This window comes from Gymnoscopelus braueri (assembly GCF_963280865.1).
Source record: "Gymnoscopelus braueri genome assembly, chromosome: 15".
NCBI classification, from domain to species: domain Eukaryota; kingdom Metazoa; phylum Chordata; class Actinopteri; order Myctophiformes; family Myctophidae; genus Gymnoscopelus; species Gymnoscopelus braueri.
The window spans coordinates 26,046,333-26,058,832 of NC_137620.1; the positions used below are offsets into that span (position 1 = coordinate 26,046,333).

The 12,500-nt window shown below is 45.5% G+C and overlaps 1 protein-coding gene across 3 annotated transcripts in view; it reads right to left on the reverse strand.

Annotated features, from left to right (window-relative positions):
* svep1 (sushi, von Willebrand factor type A, EGF and pentraxin domain containing 1) overlaps positions 1 to 12,500 on the reverse strand; it is a 115,376-nt gene that overhangs the window by 50,206 nt on the left and 52,670 nt on the right. For all 3 annotated transcript variants that reach the window (XM_080451873.1, XM_080451872.1, XM_080451871.1), the window contains exons 4-5: positions 3,453 to 3,611; positions 1,875 to 2,054 (exon numbers count right to left, since the gene is read on the reverse strand). In XM_080451873.1, coding sequence (XP_080307999.1) covers positions 1,875 to 2,054; positions 3,453 to 3,611 — 339 coding nt within the window. The remainder of the gene's footprint in view (positions 1 to 1,874; positions 2,055 to 3,452; positions 3,612 to 12,500) is intronic.

Here is a 12,500-nt window from a genome sequence, read left to right on the forward strand (position 1 = left end):
ATGACCATGTTTAATAAGGAATCATGGAGGCCATGTCGAGTGGAGAAACCCACTGAGATCAATTAGACTAACACGTGTGTGTGTGTGTGTGTGTGTGTGTGTGTGTGTGTGTGTGTGTGTGTGTGTGTGTGTGTGTGTGTGTGTGTGTGTGTGTGTGTGTGCGTGCACGACACGGGTGTGTGCGTGCGTAAAATATAACATTTTATAAAAGGCATACATCATGGACATGCACGCCTATTTTATTTCACAACGCGTCGAGAGCATGCAGATCTGCTATTTTCAAAATATACGAGCGCTTATGGGAGAGCATTTTCGGGAGTCAGGACCGGTGCCGCTGTAATCTTTTCATGAACAGTGAGGTCTCCAAACATATATACAGTAGCGTCTGCGTGTCCTATGGAGTTATGTTTAACCTGCGTTAAGGATGAAAACCCGACGCTCCAAACCTGTGCCCAGCGCAGGTGATCTTTACGCTGTGGATTTATTTGGGCTACTGGGAGATCGGAGATATAACCATCCAGCAAACACCAGCCTTCATCCATTAATGTTTATTTATTCATTCATCACTCCATAAACGTTCAGATTATGACTGCGTTATCTCTCATTAACGTGGCTTCACGGCAGCCTGTGATTCACAGGGAATACATGATTGCTTTATTTTACTGTAACTAGAACGTGCACTGCGCACTGCGCTCGGTAATGGGTTAAATTTATATATAAACGTTTTCCATACATGACGATGTGATTGGTGTCATTCATGTACTACTTGACAAAGATTGTACCGTCATGGAATACATGGTAATCCCACTGTTCCAGAGTTTGCCAAATGCACACACAGTTGAGCTTGCATGCGTGGGTGCGTGCGTGCGCGCGTGCGTAGTCAAACGTGGACATGACAGGCAGAGAGGCGGGCGTGTGTGCAACGATGTGTGCGATGAAGTGTGAATCAGGCTTAATACTTTGAAATGAGAATCACATGCAAGGTCAGTATGTACGGCATCTGTAAACTAATTTAACAACACAGCTAAATCAGTTCTTATTGGATCCACGGTGTTACATTCTATTATGCTAACTATTGTTAAACTCTCTTTTGTGGAAGGAACAAGGTAATACAGGAAACAATTTGTGTGGCTGCCATCAATTTGCAGAGCCAGCTATTGTTCAACAACGAGCGAAAGAAATGCCTTATACGTTTTCAACGGCACACACTTTTGTTGCCTATCAGACGAGGAGAAAAGGAAACGATGTGACGCAACAACGACCGACAATTTAAAATAGAACGTAGTGGGGAGTTGCAAAGAACAGCAAAGGCTATAAAACACAGGAAGTGAGGGGAAGATGTTAAAACATAAACCAAGTCTGGTAGAAACATGACATCAGAGCTACGGTTGAATTTCATTAGAAGTCATGGTAACAATTTACCACGGCATACGACTTGGAAATACAATAGCCCTTTATTGGGGCAAACACCCTTTATTGCCACTCAAACACCCTTAATGCTGGCCCTCAACAGGAAGTGGGTTTGCAAATGGTTTGGATTGGAAACAACAAGCATGTTCCTGAACTAGCTTGGTTTCCCCATTCAGCCTTCTCTTCTGCAGTGTGAACTCAAACATCCAATCCTCTACTGTTTGTCAAATGGGGGTACTAGTACCCCTAAAGGTACTTTGGGGTCAACTCCTATGGGTACACAGGAAGTTCTGACTGATATTGCAATCGAACAATTTATTAAGACAAAAACACCCAAAAAACATCTGTGTCAGGAAAAACATTTTATGGTGGCGAAGGGAGTACTCAGCTGAAAAAGTATTGTAGCCGGGGTACTCTAGTAAAGAATGTTTGAGAACCACTGCTCTACTGCACTTCCTCCTCACCTCGGCAGATGGCCGGCATCCCTGACCAGCTGCCGTCGGCCTGGCACAGCCTGATGCCCGTTCCCTGGAGGTCAAACCCGGGCTGGCACCTCACCCCACAGGCCGAGTCATAGTGGTTGTTACACACATTCTGGATGAAGACGCCGTTGTCTGGTGGAGACAGCTCTGGACAATACACCACTGGAGAGGAGAGGAGAGGAGAGGAGAGGAGAGGAGAGGAGAGGTGTATGGATGCATTAAATTACACCAGCCCCAAAATGTCTGAACACACATGTATGTAATCTGAGTAATACGAATGGGGGAAAAATGCAAGAAAGGCTGTAAAAGGCAAGAGCACGCACGCACGCACGCACACACACACACACACACACACACACACACACACACACACACACACACACACAGTTGTAAATGATCCCTATGGCTGCTGCTGGTGGTAAAGGCTCACTTTGGGACAGACAGGAAAGTTAATGTTCCTAACACTGAGGAAAGGAGAGAGGTAGCTGAAAATCACAGGTTGAGTGTGTGTGTGTGTGTGTGTGTGTGTGTGTGTGTGTGTGTGTGTGTGTGTGTGTGTGTGTGTGTGTGTGTGTGTGTGTGTGTGTGTGTGTGTGTGAGTGCGTGTGTGCGTATGTGAGAGAGAGAGAGAGAGAGAGAGAGAGAGAGAGAGAGAGAGAGAGAGAGAGAGAGAGAGAGAGAGAGAGAGCACATGCTGAGGTGAAAAGGAAGCAGATTAAGAGTCAAAGAGGCAAAGAGAAAGAGAGAGAGAGAGAGAGAGAGAGAGAGAGAGAGAGAGAGAGAGAGAGAGAGAGAGAGAGAGAGAGAGAGAGAGAGAGAGAGAGAGAAATGCTTTTATTCCAGAATGCTGGCAGCTGCTGACTTCCTGAATCCTCAGCCTGTGACCTTTGACCCTTGCCTCAGACGAAGGTGATGCCAATGATAATGGATAACATCTTGTTCAACTGAAATGCATGATGGAGAAATCACTGGGTCATCCTCCGGGAACAGGAGGAGGGGGGGTGATTCCCATTACTGGAACCTGGTTCTTAATTTGGGGTGAGTTTACAGTAACTTCATCCTTCTGCAAAACAGCCTGGATATGGTGGAAATGGATTGTTTGTGGTCGAACTGATTCATATCTGTCACACTAGAGTTGGGTGTGGTTGTGTCAACTTGTGTGGTATGGGGTTTAAGCCTGATTTATACTTAGTTTCGCGTCAGTTTTGTGCATAAAAAATTGGTCTCCAGCCGGAATCGAACTGGATATGTTGCAATTATGTGGTCAGCTACCAACAGCCAACCCCATACCCCTTTCCCTTCTCATATGTTTATGTCTACTATTTATCGGGAATTTATCACTACATGGCAGATTCAACATCACCGTGTTCGCCAAGGACATGTCAAAGTGACTTCACAAGCGGTGGCCTCTGCCAGTTGGCTCTCCTTAGCGACTACGGTGCTTTCAGATCCCTGTGGGAGAGTGCAGCTTACACGAGCTCCCACGGGGGTGTGAAATGTCAAATCACGTATAATAACAACAACACGATCCACTGTAACATGGCGCTCGGTTGTTCTCACCCTGGCAGGTCCAGCCGACGGCGCGGAAACCCGGCTTGCAGACGCAGTCGCTGAGGGAGGTGCTGCCCGGCTGGGAGGTGTACTGGGTGTCGGGGCATGGCAGGCAGGTACCCAGCCCTCCAGGGGTGCCCTCTGGTTTGTAGGTGCCCGGCGGGCAGGCTGTTTGGGAGACACAGACAAAGTTCAACTCAATGTTTGAATTCAATTCAAGTCTTTACTGTGCCGCCTGGGGAACATTGTCCTGTAATAAGGCTTGACAGCAGATCAATGTCAGAGTATGAGGTGCAGTAGGAAACAATCATCACCACTATGGATATCTAACACCAATAGTAATCAACCATATGCATATACAGTCATCAAAGGAAATTAAAAGTCAACTATTTTGGTTTCAAATGCTTCAAATACTTTATGGATCCTGAAAAGTGTATATAAAATAGCCAAACGATCTCATTTTGAACACATGGAACAGATTATATACAGGTGTTTATAAAAGACTATAAAATAAGAGTTTAATTTAGTTAAACTCTGCAACAGACATCAAAAGGTTCAGGAAGATCTAACCCAATTCATGGCATTTTGATCACACACACACACACACACACACACACACACACACACACACACACACACACACACACACACACACACACACACACACACACACACACACACACACACACACACACACACACACACACACACACACACACACACACACACACACACACACACACACACACACAATTAGCCTGATAGTTGTGTGCTGGTGTCGCACACTGAAAGTAGCTACAGACGATCTAAGTATAAATCAGGCATTCCAGTTCCTGGTGGAACCACCTGAGTCGGATGTGTTTTAAAGGTGGAGCGATGGGGTTCAGACGGAGGTTCTCCAACATTCCTGCATTCTTCTATAAATCAGCTCCCAAACACAAAGAGGAAGAGGAGGATAGGGAGAACGGGAGGAGGGAACTGGAAGGCAACTCTATACTGCATGTCGCAATAAGAGAGGTCATCTCTGTGCCACGTTGCACCACTAATCAGCCCCCCCTGCACCCCTCTGTGCTCCACTGGAAGCCAACTTTCATCTTTCACTGAACGGATGATTTGTTGTGAGGGTCAATAAAGGAAGTGAGACATTAAGAATGAGACATTATGCATGTAAGTAAACCAACCACACAGTAAAGTCCAGACTGTCAATTTAACCCTGGGAGTGTCCAAACGGACCCCATGTGTTCACTCTCGGGGTTACATTAACACTGAGCACTTTGCTGTGCACATTTAGCAGGGAAGAAAGCTACTAAGCGAAGCGTGCTGTCGGAGGAGGTGTAACAGAGAAGCCACAGTCATTCCCTCAGCCCGACGAGAGGTGTGAATTTCCACTGCTGCACCACTGCCAGCTCTCTCTCTCTCTGGCTGTGTCTCTCTATCGCTCTCTCTCCCTCTCCATTTCCCCCCTCTAACATGTCTCATCTTACATTTCTCTCACTCTCTTTCTCTCTCTGTCTCCCTCTCTCTCTCTTCCCATCTATCTTTCTCTCTCTGTCTCTCCATCTCTCTCTCAGCTCCAGGAACCCACCCTCACTCTCCTCCGTGCCTAGACACACTAACCACTCCCCCCCCCCCCTCCCAAACACACACACACAAGCGGAGGGGTCAGCCAAGCAGCATTAACCGACCGTAAAGCAGACTGGCACTGAAATACAACCGCTAACCCACATCACACACACACACACACACACACACACACACACACACACACACACACACACACACACACACACACACACACACACACACACACACACACACACACACACACACACACACACACACACACACACACACACACACACACACACACACACACACACAGCCTGTCGATGTCAGTAGTAGTGAAGAATGATGTGTGTATCTGGTTTTAATGCATGCATTTCATCTGATGATAACAGACTCAACACGTGACTTGTCTTGTCAGAGGAAGCCAACGTGAGTCTGAAACCCCCCCCCCCCCTCCGGACTCTTATTTTATGGCTTCATTTAAAGTTTACAGGAAGCCTAGTTATTTTTAATGTGAATAATAATTCACTCGCTCCGTTAACAGTGGAAACACTGTATCGAAAAAATATGTAACTTTTTCGCAAGGCGCTGGCGCGTTGCTTGGCTAACTCAAATGGTGCTCACCTACGCACGCGTAGATCGGATGCGTGCGTGTACATGGGAAACACACGTTCACACAACACAGGTACACACACACACACACACACACACACACACACACACACACACACGCACACACACATGCATAAGTACAAGTTTCAGGAGGACAAGACCTGGTGCTTTCTAAAATGGCCACTGTGTAGTACTGTACGGCAGTGGTTCTCAAACCCTTTGATGTCACGGACCCCAAATTACAATATATTTGGCCGCAAACCAGGATCAGAACACATTTTGTCTCAGGGACCCCTATAAAAAATGGCAGCTCACAACTGCTACAAGCTAAAAACACTTAAACCCTATAGGGTTTAAGTGGTTAAACAGATTTTTATGCTATATTAACTTATTTAGCTGAGGACCAACTAGAAGCCCCTCGAGGACCCTTGGGTGTCCTTGGACCCCACTTTGAGAACCGCTGCTTTCGGGCTACTGGGAGAGAGTGAGGGAACCATGGACAGACAGACAGACGGACGGACGGACGGACGGACGGACGGACGGACGGACGGACGGACGGACGGACGGACGGGAAGCCCTCGTCTCTGTTCCACGATGAAAGGAGAAGCAGCCATCAGTCTGCAGAGTTAATCACTGGAAGGGGGACGCAAACACATGCGCTGTGTGTATCTCCTCAGGCTCCATCGTGCTAAACGACAGACCCCCGACTGGGGGGGTGCACTTGGATCTCTGCACTGCCCCGATCCCCATGGTTTGAATTAAGCATCAAGCCAGCGTATGCTCCGGTATGTACCCGTGTGCTGCCCTGCGGCTCCGGGGGAGGAAAGGGGGATTCACTGTACCACTCGTACCCTTCATTTAGAGGGGAAGTGGACCGTCAGTCGTCCAGATGACCATAAAGTCAAAAAGAACCTGCTGTTCCTGAGCTGTTTAAACCATAAGGACTGAAGCTGTTTAAAAGAGAGCTACTGTATGGTATGCACTAACGATCTCCAGCAAGGACAACTACAGACCCACGGCTCCTACAGTATGTGAGCAGTCGGCAATGTGTTCAAACAAAGAGAGTAATTTAAATAAGAATGGCTATTAATTAATTATGTTACATAATAATAATATATATAAAGTTAACCTCTTAAACCCTATACTTTGTTGACCAGGGTCCCTCAGGGGTCTATACGTGGTCCCTCCTTTTCTTCCCTCTACACTAAATCTCTAAGCCGATCTACAAGCTCACAGCACGTCACATGCTGTTAGCATGTAGATCGGCTATTTATGCCCAATGTTTGCCTTCTATGACATGCCCAGAATAGGGACGCTAGGGTTCATGTGGTTAAATAGTGTTTTCCTTTGGTGCGGAATTTGTATTTTTTACAAATTGTTACCTTAATATTTACAACACAGTTAACCTCTAACATTAGGTGAGATACTTTTTTTCAAATGATCAAACAGTAATCATACACTCTGGTCTGATCAAAGGTAATTGCGTTTTCTTTTACTCTGTACATTTGTAGGTAGACAATTTCCCCAAATAAACTGTCTACGTAAGAAAGGGGGTGAGTTTACTAAAGTAAACAACCATCCCTCTTTTTAGACATAGTGTAGAGATGGAGTAACACAAGGGCAGAGAGGAATTATGACGACGCGCAAAGGTGGTCTCCTGTGACGAGAGACGGGGAGTGAACATGAATGCCATCAGTCAGTCTCAAATCAAAGCGGACGTGTTCAACGAGGCACGTCTCCTTTGCAAACACACCGTGTTTCCTCCTCCCCTCTCGTCTTTTGACTTCCACAGCCTCTGACCTCTCGGCCTTAAATCGTCCAATCTCTCCCTATTCAGCATAATACTTCAAGAGTTCGACGGGCGCGAAGTCCGATGCTTACCTCACAATACAAACACACGCTGTCTCCTTCAACCTGACATAAACTAATCAACTCTCACATAAAATAATGATGAAAAAGTAATAAAACAAGAACAAAATAACACACACACTCCAGACCTGTCCTGTTCCACTCACTTTTGAATAATATGAAGTAAGTAATTTAGCCTGGCGGGGGGACCGTGCTCATGAGCTCAGGGTTACTATCACACAAGAATCTCCATGTCTCTAGGGGCAGGCCTGGGATCGATTAGCCGAGGCCTAAAAACGATAAAAGAGAGTCCTGAGGGAGATCTGGAAACATCTGCCTCCTCACACTGTCCCAGTGACAAACAAAGAGAGAGAGGTTTCCATCTTAGAGTGACAAATAGTGCTGAGTCCAACTAAATGTGGGGTGTGTGTGAGTGCGCTCTGCACGTCTGTCTGTTCTGTTTAAGACCAAACAATGCAGACAAGAGGATGTCCGGCATTCACTGTGTGCTAAATCTGGACAGAAGCCTGGCCACATGCTCTCTAGGGCCTCTCTCACACACAAACACTCAATCTGGGTTTTAAATCCGTGGATTCTTAAATGAGAAAACAATGTTAACATGCAAGGAAAGTTTCCATTCTCAACCACAGCCTCTCACGCACAAGTGATCGCCTATGAAGAGACAATTCCAATGCATAGTCTAAACCCACACAAACACAATTACCTTCACTACAGGAACTGGCCCAGACACAAAGAAATGCACGCGTAGCCCAAGCTTTACATTTCAGGCAAAAACAGTCTGTGCCAGTAACAACGGAACATGTACATCTCATGAAAATCTACTGTACAAGACCACCAGGGAAGTATGAAACAGAATGAATGAGAGGTGGAAAGATTGTACTGTATGTGATCATAATAAACTTATGTTATATAGTACCTTTCACACATAAAATACAGCTAAAATGTTTTATGGGCAGCATTTGAAAAAAGGATACTATATTTATTTTGTGGTCATTTGAAAAATTAAATAAAATAAAAAATAATCTTTAAAAGAACAATTCTGTTTGCAACTGGGAGACCACATGGGCCAACACTGAATGGAGAGCCCACCTCCAGTGGCTCCAGTTAGTGCTACTGACTGCAAAGCCTACTGACCCCCTCCAAAAACCTCCACCCGACGGCAACATTTTGTGTAACAGTCATTGATTCAACAGGGAATTCTGCACCCGTTTCTAATGAGCTTACTGTTATGTTTTTCCAAAAACTCACACTTGGGACCCGGCGCAGGGGGACCCCTGCCATGAAAATGACATCTGCAGCATAATGATCGTGTCCGGTTCATGAAGGAAATGACCGTAATTGCATGCATGTTGAAGTGATCAAAATTGGAAGCGACAACTACAAGTGATGGTGGTTTTGAAGTCCACTAAGAAAACCATAAAGCTCTGCCTATAGACAGTTGTTACAGTCCAGCTGCTTCCGTTCTCTCCCATTAAGGGACATACTGTACATCATATCGTCATACAGTATGGGGTGGGGGGTGTTCATAGGAACTGTGTGACCTCAATTTAAGGGATTAAAAAAAACTGTGAGGTTAGTTTGGGGAACGTCTGCCTTATGGAAAGTCAGGAGGTTCTAAATCACATCACCAGATTTCATTGAAGTCTGGTCTGCTGTCCAGCTGGACGGGGGAGTGGGAGAGAAAGGGAAGGGAGAGAGGGGGAAGCCATAGTCCAGCTGTCCACCTACACAACCCACAGCCTCCATCTGCTGCAGGGGAAACCTCCACGGACCCTCCCCACCACCGTAGCAACCCCCATTCCCCCAAAAAAGAAAAAATAACTTCCATCATGGAAACCTCTGGAAAGGAATCTTTTGGAGTGAATGGAGGGGGGGTTGGAAGATCTCTGGCCGTTCTGATCGGCGTGCGAACGGCTGCTTATTATTACTCCGTCCAATTCCCACAGCGAGTCTGACTTCACCCGGCAATTGCTAGATACCTCTGGTGGCTTCCCAGGGCCAGAGACTGTCCTGCTCGCTTATTACAGAGTCCAAGAAACACACCAAGGGCGGTGGTGGTGGCGGGGGGTTCGATTGGGAAAGCGAGGCGAACCGCTAAACAACTGTACAAACACAGGTTTGTTCCCCGAGTCTGGTTTGCCTGATTACAGATGTCAGATGTACACAGAGATATGTGGTGGTACAGCGGCCACGGAATGCTCTCAGCCCTGGGGGACCATGGAGAACACAGAGGACTTGGAATACTAACATGCTTGGCAGAACAGTCGAGACATTCTCACCGGCTTCCACAATATATTATGTCACTGTGTTGCCTCCGCACAAAGTGTTTTCATAACTCCTTGGCGAGGCGATGCGAAGTGATATGTTATCCAAACAAACGCACCACACACACATACTGTGCATGTGTAAATACGGTCCGCGGGCATGCTAGCATGCAAATGCACACACATACAAATAAGCAAAGTATGCGATGAATCAAAATGACATGGACAAACAGATACACTTGGCCTGTCTGTGTGTCGTTTTGGTTCATGTTGGAGTTTTGGTTAAAAATGGGTAAGAATACACTTTTGTCGAGAACCACCACCACAAATGTTTCATCTGATGTCTCATCTTCCCTCATTTGTCTCTCTGTCTGTCTAGCTGTCATTTCAATTCGCATTAACAAGACGTTCAACTTCTTCGCCAGTCAAATAGAGATATAAATTAGTTTGTAGTCCTAAAACCCCGGAAGTTAGCAAAGGGTTCCCTCATCTGTCATAGGGTTTTTGATTCATGTTGAGAATGAGATCTGTTTCAAGTTTTGTTCTACGACCTACAGTAAATTATAGCTGATAATAACTCAAGCCGTGAAATATGAACCGGTTATGGGCTTTTTTTTCTAAATTTCGATCATTGCATGTGTGGTCCAAAAATCCTAAAATGTGCGTCGATTTGTAGAGATTAACTTGTTGAACAAACACGTGTGAATGTCATAAGCCTCTTGTTTTCTCAGGCAGCCTCTGTGTTGGGAACTCATGGCGGCGGTAACTTCCAAGTTGGCCTGAAAAAAGACAGCCATCCCTGTCATACGCTATTACTATCAAGAAGTTGCCTCAGAGATAAGGTTCAATAACTAAAACTAAAAGTTCACAAAGCATCCACATGCTCATCCAAACGATAAAATCACATTCTATCTATAAATGTGCAGAATCTCTGTCCACGTGTCCCCCGCATATCTCGAGAACAGTCCGACTGATCGGCCTAATTATAGAAATTTAGAGCCTGCAAACTGGATCATACTCCCATAGAGTATTTATTTAATTACACCCAGGTGACGTGTCTTCTGTGGAAGAGTGGAGATGCTTGAAACATCACCTTGGATCAGATCTGGAGCTACTGTGGGAACAGATGAATGTTTGTGAAGGGGGCTGGTGTGTGTGTGTGTGTGTGTGTGTGTGTGTGTGTGTGTGTGTGTGTGTGTGTGTGTGTGTGTGTGTGTGTGTGTGTGTGTGTGTGTGTGTGTGTGTGTGTGTGTGTGTGTGTGTGTGTGTGTGTGTGTGTGCATTTGTAAAACTAGAAAAGTGTGCTCCTCCAAGCGCAGGTGTCTGCCAGGCCGGGTTGCCGACCCAGGCCTACACTGTGTCAGTCATCGGGTGCAGCTGTCAGGACACGAGGAAGCTGTGGTGGAAATAAAGTTTGTACGACAGACGTTGCAACTGTGCGCGTTTGTGGCAGCCCCAGTGGGCAGAAGTGAAATAGTTTTTTGCAACATGCGATTCCTATTTGGGTAAGATGTTGCATTCATGATATACTGTATGGCGTTTTCTGTAAGAAATAGGCCCCACGCACACATTTTGAAGGCGATAACAGACAAACGGTATGCAGTATGCAAACCCTGTTTGACGGTCATTGTCACATGACCTACAAGAACATTTGTGCCGAATTTTGTGGAAAAAAGCGAAAGTGTTTCAACAACAAACAGTGACATTTGTAGAATTTGTGGTGCTTACCTATGGGTGGAAGTGTATATGAAAAATCTGAACGACACCTCTTAATCACATGACTCAAGAGATAATGTTTACCGCTTTGTGTGAACTTTAGACAAAATCTGTTGAAGTAGTAACAATACGTGTGTTTTGAAGAAAATTTGAAACGTCAGAAGATCTTGCCTAGGAGGACATTATTTTGACTGTACGACCTATGGTTCAAGAGTTGTAGGCCAAAACGTGAAGCAACCTGTTATAGAACCACCATGAGGCCGATTTGAAACATTTGTGGCGCAGGTTCTTCCTTGGCCTACTGGGAATGTGTGTGCAAAGTTTCATGCCGATCAGTGCAGCGCTGCTAGACATTATTGATTGATTGATTGATTGAATATTTTATTAGGCAAAAAATGTAAAACAGCACAGTTACATTTAAAAATACTTTGTCTAACAGGTCCGTTCATAAAAGTCCTTGCGGACTTGTTTCCAATGAGGGCCTTGGTATTTAATTCATAGGCATATATAGTGGCACCACAGTTCAAATATCATTACAAAATAAACAGCCAAAAACAATATATAACACTATGTACAACAAAAAAAATAAAAAAGAGGGGAAAAAAATATGTACAAGAACAGGGGAGGGGGGGGTCTGCTGTCTAACGGGAAAATGGTACTACCTCCACCTTTGGCCTCCTGAAAGGTGATTTTTTAAGGCTCTTTTAAATGAGCCCAGCGAACTGCATTTTTTGAGGGATGGAGTTAGACTATTCCAATCCTGGGTGGCAGTGCTGTAGAAGGAGAATTTGCCCATGTTTGATTTATGGGTGGGTGGTACCAAATTGTTGTTAACGCTCCCTCTGGTATGGTGACTGTGGGTGTCGCTAACCTTTTGGAGGTATTTACTCAGATATGCGGGAATTGGGGGCATATCGGGCAAATTTGCATTTACAATTTTGAAGGCCAGTCCCATTTTTAGTTGTTTAACCCTGTCTTCCACCCTGAGCCAGCCTAGGCTGGCAAAATGGGTGGGAGAAAGGTGGGTCAT